This window comes from Uloborus diversus, chromosome 7 (assembly GCF_026930045.1).
Source record: "Uloborus diversus isolate 005 chromosome 7, Udiv.v.3.1, whole genome shotgun sequence".
Lineage (NCBI taxonomy): Eukaryota > Metazoa > Arthropoda > Arachnida > Araneae > Uloboridae > Uloborus > Uloborus diversus.
This window is the reverse complement of record NC_072737.1, coordinates 32,041,253-32,055,733: the sequence shown is the minus strand read 5'-3', so window position 1 is coordinate 32,055,733 and position 14,481 is coordinate 32,041,253. Positions and strand designations below refer to the sequence as shown.

At 32.5% G+C, this 14,481-nt stretch overlaps 1 protein-coding gene across 1 annotated transcript in view; it reads left to right on the top strand.

Moving 5' to 3' along the window:
• LOC129226369 (uncharacterized) overlaps window positions 1-14,253 on the top strand; it is a 103,055-nt gene extending 88,802 nt beyond the window's left edge. The window contains exons 6-7 of the mRNA XM_054860973.1: window positions 4,927-5,366; window positions 13,726-14,253. Of these exons, the coding sequence (XP_054716948.1) occupies window positions 4,927-5,366; window positions 13,726-14,248 (963 nt within the window). The 3' untranslated portion in view covers window positions 14,249-14,253. The remainder of the gene's footprint in view (window positions 1-4,926; window positions 5,367-13,725) is intronic.
• The last annotated feature ends 228 nt before the right edge of the window (window positions 14,254-14,481 follow it).

Genomic DNA, 14,481 nt, shown 5'->3' with positions numbered 1-14,481 from the left:
TAAAATAATAGTTTAAAAAACTAAAAAAACACGCTTTCGTAGCTAAATGAACTAAAAAGTGAAAAATAATCTTTGGATGATAGTAGTTGATCAATCACTTAATTTTAATGTAATACGATAAAGCGTGGGGTGCTGTCTATTTACATTTTCGCTTGGACAACAAAGGGAAGAAATTCAAGACAAGTGATAAGAAGCCCCCACGCTTTTTTGTATTACATTAAAATTAAGTGATTGGTCAACTACTATCATCCAAAGATTGTTTTTCACTTTTTAGTTCATTTTGCTACGAAAGCGTGTTTTTTTTAGTTTTTTAAACTATTATTTTATTTTTCTGTTTTTTAGTCTTATATTGGAGAATTATCAGGCAACGAAATTATTTATAAAAGGAGTGCGAGGTAATATGTTAAGGTTAAGACAAGGGCACCCCGATGGGAAGGTACTGTTAGTCATTAATGTATGTTTGCGGAAATCATATTTATATTACTTTGAAAATTTGAGATGCATATTTGAATAAAAGTTTTGTTCAACAATGGTCTGATCAGCAATGAATTTCCAATTGAAGGCTCACCTAAATTTTGGCATCATATTAGTTAAAAACAATTATATTTCGTGTTCTAATTACCTTGGAACATTGGAACAAATTTTGTCTGATGCAGAAAAATTAAAGGTTTTTGTAGATATTTTTAAGTAATTTTTGCGAGCATTTTTCAATGTATTTTTAAAAAAAAATTCCTTTTTCACATTGTTGGATTTATGCCAAAATTTGATTAAAATTGGAGGAAACTAACAATTAAAAGAGTTAATAAATTAATTTGATTATAGAATATTGCATTGTCATCGGGTCTGATGTCGCGTGCCAAATTTCAAAAGAATCCGATCGCAGGAAGTGGGCGAAATTTGAGCTACAAGATTCCGTTACAAGATACATACATACATACAGGTGAAGCTAATAAAAGCGTGTTAATAAAATAGGACAGCATGGCTTCAAAATAGGCTCGTTATTGAACTTGCAACTATTCATTTCGAAGGAAACAAATTATTTTAGATTGTAATCGTTGCCAAACACAGTAATCATTTATTTTAAAAATTGAGAATTTAAGTTTCAATATTATATTCCAATCCTCATTTGTATCAAAAACAAAATCGTTTGCGGGTAGTTTAAATACCTTTGTCAATATCAAGTTTTTGTATGAATTTAATCTAGCTTGTAGCATTTTACTGGAAATATGGAAAGGTAATATTTTTCCTGTGATTGTAATGCACAACGCAAGATTATCCACCAACAGATATATTTAAAGCAAGACTGTCTACCAACAGATATATTGTAACGTAGAACACTAGCAATTGAAATCAGGTTTTATTTCAACCAGATCAGCGATCAGGCTGGCAAGATCGCAACTGACTTTCCTGAGCTCGGTTGAAGCTTTTCATACAGAACTTAAGAGCGTAAAGATATTTTACATATTAAAAGAGAGGATAATATAACTTACATATTTGGTGACTTTTTCGAAACTCTAAGAAAGTAGGGCTTGACTTGCGGCAATATATTCACGAGTGAACTAAAGTGTAAGCGTAAGAAAGGGCAAAAACATATTTTTTTTTTCATGCAATCATAGCAACCAGCCGAAGTAACAGAACGGAACAGATCTTGAGCTGTCGTTTTTACAAAACTGAATATAGTTATACAAATACTATTTGAATTCATGACAAGGGCGCCCCAAAGGAAGGTCACAGTGACCTTCCACGAAATTCCTTATTCGGCAAATTTTGCTGACAATCTGGCAAATTTGGAGACAATATTGCACATTTTTTGTTCCTTTTGAATTTTTTTTTCTTTTTTTTTAATGATGCCTGTGATGTTTAACGTTCCTCTTCGTTAGAAGTTATGCACGTATGATACCGTATTATTTTATCATTCAGTGAAATTGGAATTTTATTCGGCAAATTGATAATTTTCGTCCTCCCAAACATTTTAGTTCGGGGGTGCTCCTCCAGACATTGTATCAAACATGATTCCATTAACATTTCCTTTAAAAAAAAAAAAAAAAAAAAAAAAATATATATATATATATATATATATATATATATATATATATATATATATATATATATATATATATATATATATATATATATATATATATATATATATGTATTAGGGTGGTCCTTATTTATATGGGGAAAAATTTTTCTCGGAATTCAGCAAATGACGCCCCCTAGTTTTATGACACTATAATAAAAAATAACGTGTGCGAAATTTGAACTCGATCGGTCAAAAATAACACGTGCCCCTAGGGAGTTGAATTTTAACACTTTTGATCATTTTTCCACAAATCTTCAAGTTTTTACTTCAGACCCAGTTCATCGTTTCTCCCAGGTTAGCAAAATATTTTTGCAGTGAGGTAGCATTAAAACTGATCTTTTTAGTTAATTTATATCATTTAAGCATTTTACATCGAATAAGAATGAAATAATGCTTTAGAAACTTTACCTTAATCGTGCGCTTTTCTCAATGTATCTTGATCGTGTTTATTTTTTTCCGATATTATGTAATAAAAATTGCTTTTGTGACTCATATTTGGTAAATTGTTTGCGAAATTCTTCGATTAATTGGGCTCCTCTTTCAGTTGTATCATTCACAACTTTCAGAGCATTTTAACAATCTCTCTTCTCTTTAAATAGCTTCCTTCGTTTTGCCATAAATCAGGATCAAGTAGGAAAACATCTTTTGGTATTTGTAACTTATCAAGCAGTTTTATTGATTTGTAATTGATTCTATAAAGAGGAAACTCTTTACTAAGAAAGTATTTCAAATCATCTACCGTGATATGAAATTTTTTGCACTATCATCAGACACGTCTTCCTTATCAGCAAGCATTTTTTTGAGTAATCTTTTACTATCTTCAAAGTTAACTCCTTCATCCAATACGGACAAAGCTACTAGTTTATCCTCTAAATACCACAAGTGATTTATGAATTTTCCAATCGCTGCTTCTACTCCATGTTTGTTATCATTTTATACGCTGCTAGTGTTTTTGGCAAATTTTATTATTTAAAGGAAACTCTATTGAGTTTCTGCGAAAAACTATATCTTCATACAGCATTTAAATGTAAAACAGCATTTAAGGGCTTTCTCCTCATGTAAGGTCAATTTAAATTGTTTCCTAAATATATGAATTTTCAAGCAATGAATTCTTTTTGCCACCCATCTGGCTCAGGGATAAGCTCTAGGTTGCCGAAAGCATAGCCCTCTGGGAGGGTCTTCACCATGAAATATTATTAGTTAAGGGAATTCTCTTAAAAAGAAAGTTCTTTCTCAATATCCACTTCTTACGTACAATAATATATCATCAACTTCGTCTTTAAGAATTAAGTGGTCTGTGTACTTGATTGAAATGTTATAAGTTCTGAATGGTGAAGATTTCTCCAGAAAATGCTTAATAATGGAACATCGGGTCTAGAATTAAGAAAGGCAAGAACTTCTTTCGAGACACACTCTGCAGTACGATTTCAAGTGCATGATGATGACAATTCAAATGTAATATGTCACCATTCAGTTTTTGCTCTAAAAAAATGCACGCACCATTTATGCGGCCGGTATTGTAAGCCATTGTATCAAACACTACAGCTTGAACAGTTAGAAATAAAGAGCAATCATATACAATATCATATACAACTGAAGAAATATCTCAGAAATTTCGAGAAGCTATTCAACATTTGGACCTGAAGCTACCACGGTAAGCCTATCGGCATTCTTATTGCAGTTGCATCTTGATGTAGCTTTGTATCCTAGTGAATAACTATAAAATCTGAATTTAAATACATGAAATTTGATTTTTCCTCTCGAAGATTTTCTCTTGCTCTCTTAAGGGATGTACGATTGATCACAAGGTCATTTGGATTTAAATTTACTGCATCTACATAGACTGCTAATAAATGAACAGCATCTTTATCCCTAATATGGTATTTGTCTGATCAGTGATGAAAGGCGAGAAGGTATCAGTAATTGTCAAGTTTTTTTGCGTTGTGGTAGACCAGATGTAGAAAAAAGGTTCATTAGGTTAGGATATATACTATGTATAAGGACTATGTACTGAAATGGAAGAAAATTAATTTAAAGTATAGATTTTTTACGTTATTCCGATTTGAAATTTTTAAAAATTTATATTTTAGATATGAAAAAAAAAGGATATTTTTATGTTAGAGTAATCGAGGATTTTTCGAAATTTATACTTTAAAAATTAAAAATTGCATAAAACTTAAGTATATTTATAACTAAAGAACAGAAAATTAAAAATATAATTGTCATTTCTTATATTTATAGCATTGAAACCTAGCGATTTGCCACACCTATTATATACACAGGAAATTTTGTAAATCAACACCTCCAAAGTCTGGAAGAGGCAATTTGTTGTTGTCAAAGATCATTCATTCACGGCCTAGGCCATTCATTAACGAACTTTAGAATCCCTTGTGTCCATTTTGGTGGAAAGAAATGTTCCCCTTCCGCTTAGTTTGGAACGAGCTCAGAAGAGCATTATATCTGATCCAAGGCCATTGGTGTACATGTACCCTCCGTAACATGTAAAATTTTATAGAATGAAAGTGAGATAATGGTCAGTCTGGAAGTAGCAGCATATATTGAGGTTTAAAAATTACTGTAAATATGAAGCGTAAAAATATTTTTACATAAAAATGAGAAAATCTGCAATTTTTTCTTCGAAACTCAAAAAAGAGGGCCCTAGGGGCACGTGTTAATATTCATGGATTGACTTAATATTTTGCAAGGATCATTTATTTGTGTTATGGAACAAATTGAGGGGGCGTCGCGTAAGATATCAACAACTTCAAAAATAAGGACCACCCTAATATATATATATATATTAAATTTTGTTTTCAAAATTTAATGATGTTAATTTCTTTTAGGAACTGCGTACAGCTTTGGGATACAACAAAGCAAATTTGGAAAATGAGCAAGTACATCATATTTTTAATCAATTTCTGACCCAAACTTTTTCAAATCAAGATTCCAACACCTACACTTTGAAATCAGCAAACGCTATCCTAGTCGACAAATCTGTGGATCTTATAGAAGACTACAAACACGAAATACAACGTTTATACGAAGCAACTTTTCAAAATGTTGAATTTGCAAAAGATGGACCGGAAATAGTAGCAGAAGTCAACCGCTGGGTTAAGGATAAAACTAATGGAAAGATTGAAAAGCTATTGGACAAATTAGATCCTTCAACAGTCCTAGTTTTATTGAATGCTGCATATTTCAAAGGTACATGGGAGAAGCAGTTTGATCCGAAACGAACCATCGCAGAAACATTTTACAATAACGGACTTCAATCAGCAGCAAAGTAAGTGCAATAATGTGACTACTTAATAATTTACTTTTTACTAAGCATTTTTATTATACTTGGCCTGATTTAGCTTATGTCTCAGCAACTAGACCACTTAGAGACTTTGGGATTTCACTAAATGATGTGGTTAATATTAAGGTACAACTTAACGCTAAAAAAATAAATTCTAAAATAAAATTATTACTTTCCTTTAGGATAGAAAAAAAGGAAATTTCATGTAATTTGTCCAATCTTAATATATAAAAATCAATGTCCTGAGATAACATATATACATATATATATACATATATATATATATTAGGGTGGAACGAAAAAAACAAAGTTTTTATTTTCGAATCGTAATAGTGCGGAAAAGTTGCGATTGGTGAAGACTTACAAAACAAAACAAAAATTTTAAAAATCGGATAATATCTTCCGATCCCGCAACGAGCCTGAATATTTGAAAAAATGGAAAATTTCGTGTTTTCTTAATGATTTTTCAAAAATTTTGTTTTAATGTTTCTTTTTAAGGCTCTAAGACGGAAAAGTTACGATTGGTAAAGCCTTCAGAAATAAAAAAAAAATTGAAATCGAATAATACCTTCTAATCCAGAAACAAGCCTAAAAAATCGAAAAAGTTGATAATTTCAGGTTTTTTTTCCGAATTTTTAACATTTTTGGTTCAATGTACTTTTTTAGGCTACAGAACGGAGAAGTTACGTTTAGTGAAGACTTCAAAACAAAAAAAAATATCTTTTTGAAATAAAACAATATCTTCCGATCGCGCAACGAACCTACATGTTTGAAAAAATGTAAACTTTAAGCCCTTTTTCAGCTTTTTTTTTAAGTTTTAGTTTAACGATTAATTACAAAAAATTAGGAGAGAAAAGAGCCAAAATAGAAAAGATTTGCAAAGTGGCATTAAACAAGACTCCGTTTGTGGTATTTATTTTGACGGAAGAAAAGATGATACTTTATATATAGATGAGATTGAATCAAAGCAATTTCGGCGAACAGTGAAAGAAGAGCATTATTCTATTATCAAAGAATCTGATTCCGTTTATATTGGCCACGTGTCTCCAAACTCTGGATCAGCCAAAGACATAGTGAATAGCATTGTTTCATATCTAAATGAACAAAGAATTTCACTGGATGATTTAGCCATCGTAGGTTGCGATGGTACTAAAACCAATACTGGGTGGGAAAGTGGCGCGATTCGTCAATTTGAAATTTATATTGGACGACCATTGCAATGGGCTATTTGTTTATTACATTTCATTGAATTGCCTTTCCGCCATCTTTTTCGGTATTTGGATGGTGGAACAACTGGCTCAAATTCGTTTTCTGGACCAATAGGAGAACAACTCAGAGGTTGCGAAAAACTGCCAGTAATAGATTTTCAAGCAATTGACTGTACAATTCCAGATGTAAACAGAAAGTGCTTGAGCAAGGATCAAAGATATCTTTTAGATGTATCTCAGGCAATAAAGGGTGGCAATTGCCCAAATGATTTGTCAAATCGTGACCCCCGGCCCACTCTCACATTCCAGATGTCTCACTTGTGCAAATAGAGTCCTTAGACTGTACGTAAGTGTATCGATCCCATCAGGTAACTTAAAATACAAAGTGACTTTTATTTTGAGATGTTACATGCCGGTCTGGTTTGAAATAAAGAACCGCAAAAATTTCACAGACGGTGCCATTCATGTTTACAGAACAATTCAAACCTGTCGATACTTACCTGACAATCTCATACAAGTTGTTCACCCTGTCATTGAAAGAAACTCTTTCTTTTCGCATCCCGAGAACTTATTAATGGCAATGTTGTTTGATGAAAGGAGGCACATAAGAGAACTAGCGTTTAAAAACGTCTTAAAAGCCAGGGAGTCTGTTTCTAAAGGCAAAAGCATTAGAAACGTTGTCATTCCATCTCTAAATTTCGAAGCAGAAGATTACACAGAGATTATTAATTGGAACACGACAAAGTTATCTTCTCTACCTTTTCTTCGAAAAGTTCCTAATAAAGACATTGAAAATCTTATTGCAACAAGAACTATACCCGACTGGGATATAAAACTATTCCCCTGCCATACGCAAGCTGGCGCAAGATGTGTGAAGCTAGTGACGGAGGTTTCACTCAAAGTGTGTGGATTTAAATCAAGAGATGGCTACATAAGAGCAACATTGAAATCTAGGTCAATTATGCCCGAATTTTCCAAAAAATCTGATTATAAATTAGCTTTAACAAGTAACACTTAAAACAATAAGACTTGTATACTGGATTGTAAATTTGGTAAATATTTTATGACTTTCTATTATTTGAAAATGTTTCATTGTTGTAAAGAATGGTAGTTTTGCATGTTTAGAAGATACCTTAAAAGTCATGAGATAAATTAATGTTTATGTGTAATATAGGGTTTTTTAAAAGGCTTTTCCATGTAACACCGGGGGAAAAAAACAAGAAGAACAATTTAATTTTTAATCACTATAAGAAAAGATGAAATTCTCCTTTTTTTTTTTACTTTTCATGCTTGTTCCTGGATCAGAAGTTATGATTTGATTTCAATATGTTTTTTTAAATTTCTGAAGGCTTCAGCAATCGTAACTTTTCCGTCTTAGAGTATTAAAAAGAAACGTTGGAGCAAAGTTTTTAAAAAATCGCTAAAAACACATGAAATTTTCCATTTTTTCAAATTTTTAGGCTCGTTGCGGAATCGGAAGATATTATCCGATTTTAAAAATTTTTGTTTTGTTTTGTAAGTCTTCACCAATCGCAACTTTTCTGCACTATTACAATTTGAAAATAAAAACTTTGTTTTTTTCGTTCCACCCTAATATATATATATCAACGCACAGCCGAAACCGCTGAAGCTTCAGACTTGAAATTTGGCAGGCATGTCCGCATGATTACGAAAGTAACCACTAAGAAAGGATTTTTTGAAATCTCAATTAGTTCAGGAGAAATTAATTAAAACCTCTTAATTTCTGCGAAATTAAAACCTATCATTGAAATTCAAATTCCTTATTTTCGAAGGCTTTCCTCCATTCAAATCATTATTCAGTACTTCATCTCAACTTTTGGTCGATAGCGAACTATAAATTTGATATTGTTTTTGTTTCTCACGTGATTCTTCGAGGCTTTTCTCAAGTCAAATCATAATATTTCTGTCTTTTGCTTTTATTTTTTCAAAACTAGAAACGTAGTTTTTAAGAACATCATCACAGGCGGACTATCCTTTTGAAGTTAGAAGAGTGCAGTTTCCTGTTAAAGTTTGCTTTGCAATAACCATTAATAAGTCACAAGGACATACATTAAAAGTAGCAGGGATCGATTTAAGAGAATACTTTTTTCACACGGCCAATGTTATAGCACCAGGAAAAAAAAACTAAAAATGTTATATACAAAGAAGTTCTTGCTTAAACATAGGTATAACAATAAAATGTGGATGGTCTGTGTTTGCAAAGATAATCAATACTTTAAAAGGATCGTTAATAACAGTTAAAGATCGGTTACGGACAAGGGCATATATATAAGGAGTCCAGGGACCCCGGGATCCTCCCAAAATTAGGAAAAATTATAGGTAACTAGAGGACCCGACAGACGTTGTTCTGTTCAAACTTTGTAAATTGAAAAGTAAAAAAATTTCAATAAACTATCAAGTGTTTGAAGTAGTTTTGTTGAAAAAAATAAGTAAAAAGAAAAGGTTTTAAGCTGCTTGGTGTCAGAATGCGTATATTTATTACAACTTGATTTATCTAATGCCCACTGAGCAGTTGTTTTATTAACTATTTTTTCTCCCGTACTTGATGGTTTGTTCTTTCAGCCATACTCAAAGGATAAAAGCGTCCTCAGATATTAAGTGTAAAAAACTAACTACCCATCTAAAACAAACGGGAAATCCCGTTGCAACATCCCCCATATGAAAAAGAAGAAAACAATGAAAAAGATATCGTATAAAAAATGATAAAGGTAAAAACAGTTCTCTTAATAAGCGAAAATCACTCATCCCTCCCCCACCCCTAACGATGTAAAATAAACGCTTTCTTCAACTAAAATGACTAAAAACTCTTTAAAAACGAAAAGCAACTCTTTGCAATTGGAAATAATTCTCCAAATAAACAAAATATACAATAAATTACATTAACAGTAGCTTTAAATTGTAAACAAATGATCACACAACTCTATTGTTTACAGCCAAAGTCGCCAAGCCACCACGTTACTGTAATCCAGCCGATAAGTGAGCGAAGCCAACTCCGATCGATTAGCGCTCCGATCTTTTGAACGAAAACTTTTTAAACTTCATATATTGCCTAATTTGTTCTTTCCACCAAAGATAAAAATCGTCCACTGCACTGATCTTTTGTGTACAGAACTACCCTGTTGTAATTTATCTGGACGAAAATAAAATTTGTTTCGGCTTTAAATTCCATCATTTTATCCTTTAATAATGTACTGATTAATTAGATAATCCTGAAAGTATTTTTGACATTGGTGCCAAAACTCAGATGGATTTGAGCCGAGAAACAAATGTTGCTAGGTATGGTACTTTCTGATCATTTGGTTAAGAAAACCTAAAGCACCGATCCGGTCACATGGTTCAACTACGACGACAGAACACACGTTTTGCGTGAACCATCCAGTACTTTACTTTAAAATATATCACGGGACCTAAAATCGTTGCTTTTAAGAAATGGAAGGCTTCATTCTCTCTCTACGTTTTATCTATTCTCAATTGACATATCACAGTAGGAAATTTCATTCCAAAAAGCAGAACTGGCTTTCTTATTGTCCTTTGGCAACAGGTTAAATATTTATTTCAGTTCTCGCTCAACAAGAGGTTAAAATAAATATTAATCATTTGGGAGGTATAACCATAGATCTTAAAATAGAATAGATGTGCCTTCTCCCCACTTTTCTCCTCAGAGCGCGAGTCAACATCCCCCGTTAGACATCACGTGATCAAAGGACACCCCTCACAAGAAACTGTTTCCCTTATCGAAGAGTATTACTTTGCGCCTCGATCATTTGCACAATTAAGGGAAGTTAAAGCATTTAACCCATGGGTTAAATGCTTTAAGGGTTAAACCCCCATTTAAGCATGGGTTAAATTAAAGCATTTTAACCAATATTAAAGAAAAAGGGAACACTCTGTCCCTCACGTAACACCTCATATTTTACACTGAAAGTAATAATTAAAAAAGGTAAAAAAAAAATTTCCATTAAGATACCGCAAATGTATTTGTTGTACTTTTGCAAAAAATGTTCTTTGTTATCTTTTTAAGTTATTACTTTTTTAATGAAATGTGGGACAAAATGACAGCTTTTTCATGGAATGGTTCATTAGACATTTTCCCAATCATAACTTTTGAAGCAGACGCACAAGCTATTTAAACAGTTTTTCAAGTGCTTTAAATACTGAGTAGAAATAGACGTCTTCAAAAATCTTAAACAAAAATTGACCTTATAAATTTTCTTTTATTTCAATCAAATTTTTCAAATACAGATAAATAGTTTCATTGCGTGCTTTTTCCCACAACTTTTGAAACCAGTGCAACTTTTTAACATAAAACCCTCTCTAAAACCATAAACCAATTAGAAATACAAATGTAAATAGTATCGAATATCAACTCAATTAAATAATATTCTAATATTCACATACGTTTCGCACAAACACTATATTAGCCAAACCAATAACTTTGGTTTGTTCCTAATTTTTAAGCAACTTCAGTGTTTTCTTTTTTTTTTTTTTTTTTTTTTAAGCATACTCAGAAAATAAATTGATTTGCAATTATAAACTACATGAATGGTCATTTGACTTCCGCCCCCTCCCCAATTTTTCTTTTCTTCTTTTTTTTTCGTCCACAGAATATGATAATTTTGACAATTTAAACTCGAGGGTGAAGAAAACTAGTGATTATTGTCCCTTAACAATATTAATTTTGTTACTTTTCTACTTATTGGTCTTTGTGAATTATTTTCATTGTTTGAATTGACTGCGCGATACATTCTAACGCTTAAATATTCAGTAACGATTAATTTTATAAACTTTTTAGCGAGAAAATCTGCTGCTTCTGTTTCCAACATATGCTTATTTTAAACTTAGAAAAACGGAATTCGAAATTTTTCTCATAACTCTTGTGGTCTCATGAGTAACATTATATTTTTGTGTTTTACTCCCAAAACCTTTTCATTCTCGCTCAGTTGTTCTTCACAAATGTACATATTTCAATGGCTGCAATCTTGCAATAAGTTATCATACATGAATGTGCCCCAAAATTCTTAAATTTTATTAGGTCTATTTTTTGATTTGTTGTAGTTAAGACTGCGTTGCAGTCGTCGCAATTCACAACAGAGTGCAGTTGCCGGACAAAAAATCCAGCGTAGTCAGAAACATCATTAATTAACTGCGTCATGTTAATTGAGATGATTTCTGAATTTTCCAAATCGTCGTCAAAGGAATCGGAAGAAAAGGCTTTCTTTCAAAGCATTTTTGTTACGCTTCAAATTTAATCTTAGCATTTGAAGGTTGTCAAAATCAGGCAATTTGAAGAACTGGACTCTTTAATTTCCGTATGAATGAATAATCTTTTTTTCGCACTTCGAAATTGTCCGACGATTATTGTTGAAGCCCCCCTCATAACCTGATTGCACTGAAAAAAAGTTTCAAGGTGATCCTGAGTAAGCTTATAAGTCATTACGCAGTTTAGAACTGGAATTCGGGCACCTATATACTTTTCATATGTTCCCAGCACACTTTTCATAGAAATTAGAAAAACCTAAAAATCCAGTTTTTCGCGGACATACTATAACTAATTTTCCATCGCTTGTTTTTAGTGATTTAATATAATCCTCGGCATCTACAGTAAATTGCTTAAAATATTCTTAATTTCAACTCTGCATGGTTTTTTTTTTTTGCCTTTCGCAGAAAGAAAGATTTCTGTTACTCACTATGTCTTTATTTTTTAATAAAATTCATCGAACCATCTTTCGCTAGAAAATCTCAGATTCACACATATAGAGATTTCTCACATAAGTATAATGAAAATCTTCAGACAATCCCGGACTTTTAACGACGCTTCGCATTGTTGTATCACTGCTGCCCGAGAAGAGGGAGACACGATGTCCCTTGATCACGTGATTCTCGGCAGAATCATGATGACCCCACTTTCTCCGGGCGAAATACGCTGCGCTGTAGGAGAAAGGCCTATCTATCCCTTTTAAAGATCTATGGGTATAACCATCCAATGTTCAAATTAATTAATTAATTAACAAAAACGTTTCCGATTCGATCCATCGCGCTTCGAAACCATGCTTGAACACAAAAAATTTGATCAAAATTGATCCAGCCGTTTAAAAGCCTTATGGTGACAAACGTCCGCACAGAAGATTTTTATATATTAATATAAGTAATTATTATTACAGGGGATTTTCGAAACTAGGTGCACCAAGCACTGTTAACCCCTGCTAATTCCACTACCCGAGTAATGCCGGGTACGGGAATGCTAGTAAATGATTAAATACAAAACCCATCGTTACAAATTTTGTTGCCAACAGAAATGTTAAGAGTAATCACAATTAAAATTTTGAATCAAGGCTTCTCTGAAGCAAGCATGAAATGTATTCACTATTAATGCTCTCGTACGATTTTTATCCTAATCAACGTCAATAATCGATAACGGGGTTAAGTAAAGAGACATTAGGATCTTTATCATGAGTAATGGATCAAATTAAATCGGGACACAAATAAATCTTAGAGAGGAACAAGGATTACTTTTTAGCGTCAATTGATGTAAGTTTTAGACACGTATATATATTTTTTCCTTTTAATACGGAGCATTTATATGAAAAAATACGGTGAAGTTTCGTGATGGTAACATTATTCTATTTCTGAAATACATTTACACTAAAAAAAAAAAAAATAACAGAAATTTTAAAAAAATACTAAGCACTTTTCATAATGCACTCAAAAGGACAAAATAACTATTCTGGGTCAGAGAAGTCAACTTCAGTACTCCTGTAATTGTCAATTATTTTAAGAAAATGACACTACTGAATGACTGACCAAGAAAATGGCACTTTTCTTTGTTTGTGGAGTCATTCTCTTGGAATAATTGAAAATTACAGAAGTACTGAAGTTGTCTTTTCTGACCCAGAAAAGTTATTTTGTCCTTTTGAGTGCATTATGAAAGGTGTTTAGTATTTTTTCAAAATTTCTGTTATTTAATTATTAAAAAAAAGGAATACGTAAGTAAATAATAATCTTTCATTGCAGACAGGTGAACAGGTTATTTCCTTATATTTATCCCTTCTGAACTTAAAGCAAACTATAAAGAATAATTTAGTGACATATTTAATTCAAACGATTACTTATTTCAGAAATACAGAGATGATGCACATAACAGAACGTTTCCCATTCACAAAAATCTTCGATTGTGAAGCTTTGGAACTTCCTTACAAAGGAGAGAACATCAGCATGCTGATCTTATTGCCAAACGCAAATGATGGCCTCACATCCTTGGAGGAAAGTTTAACAGTAGACAAGCTCCAAGCCATTCGAAAAGAAATGCGCAAGATCAAGGTCGACGTAGCTTTCCCGAAATTCAAAATCGAATACGATCGGGAGATGTCATCATATTTGAAGTCCCTTGGCGCTGGAAAGATTTTTTCGCAAAGTGCCAATCTTTCGGGCATGACATCTAATAAAGTATCAGTGAACCAAGTGTTGCACAAAGCCTTCATGGAAGTAAACGAAGAAGGGAGCGAAGCTGCTGCTGTAACGGGAGTCCTTGTAAGCAGGTTGCGGCCAATTGATTTTGTAGTCGACCATCCTTTCGTTTTTGCCATTATTGATAAAAGAAGCGATATGATTTTGTTCTTAGGTCATGTAAAAGCTTTGTAATAAAATTCACCAAACAAAAGTAAAAGATAGCCTAAAATTGACTTTTAAAATCGGAGAGGAATTCCAACATCCCTTTTCCCCAACGTTACTAAAAACTGCCTAAAACTATTATTTTTGACGTCACTTTTTAAAATTTCTCAAAGGGAAGCCTATGAACTTTCACAACAACCATTTCCACTCCCTCCTCCCTAAAACCACCTTAATTTTTGTGCTTTCAATTTTGAAAACTTTCT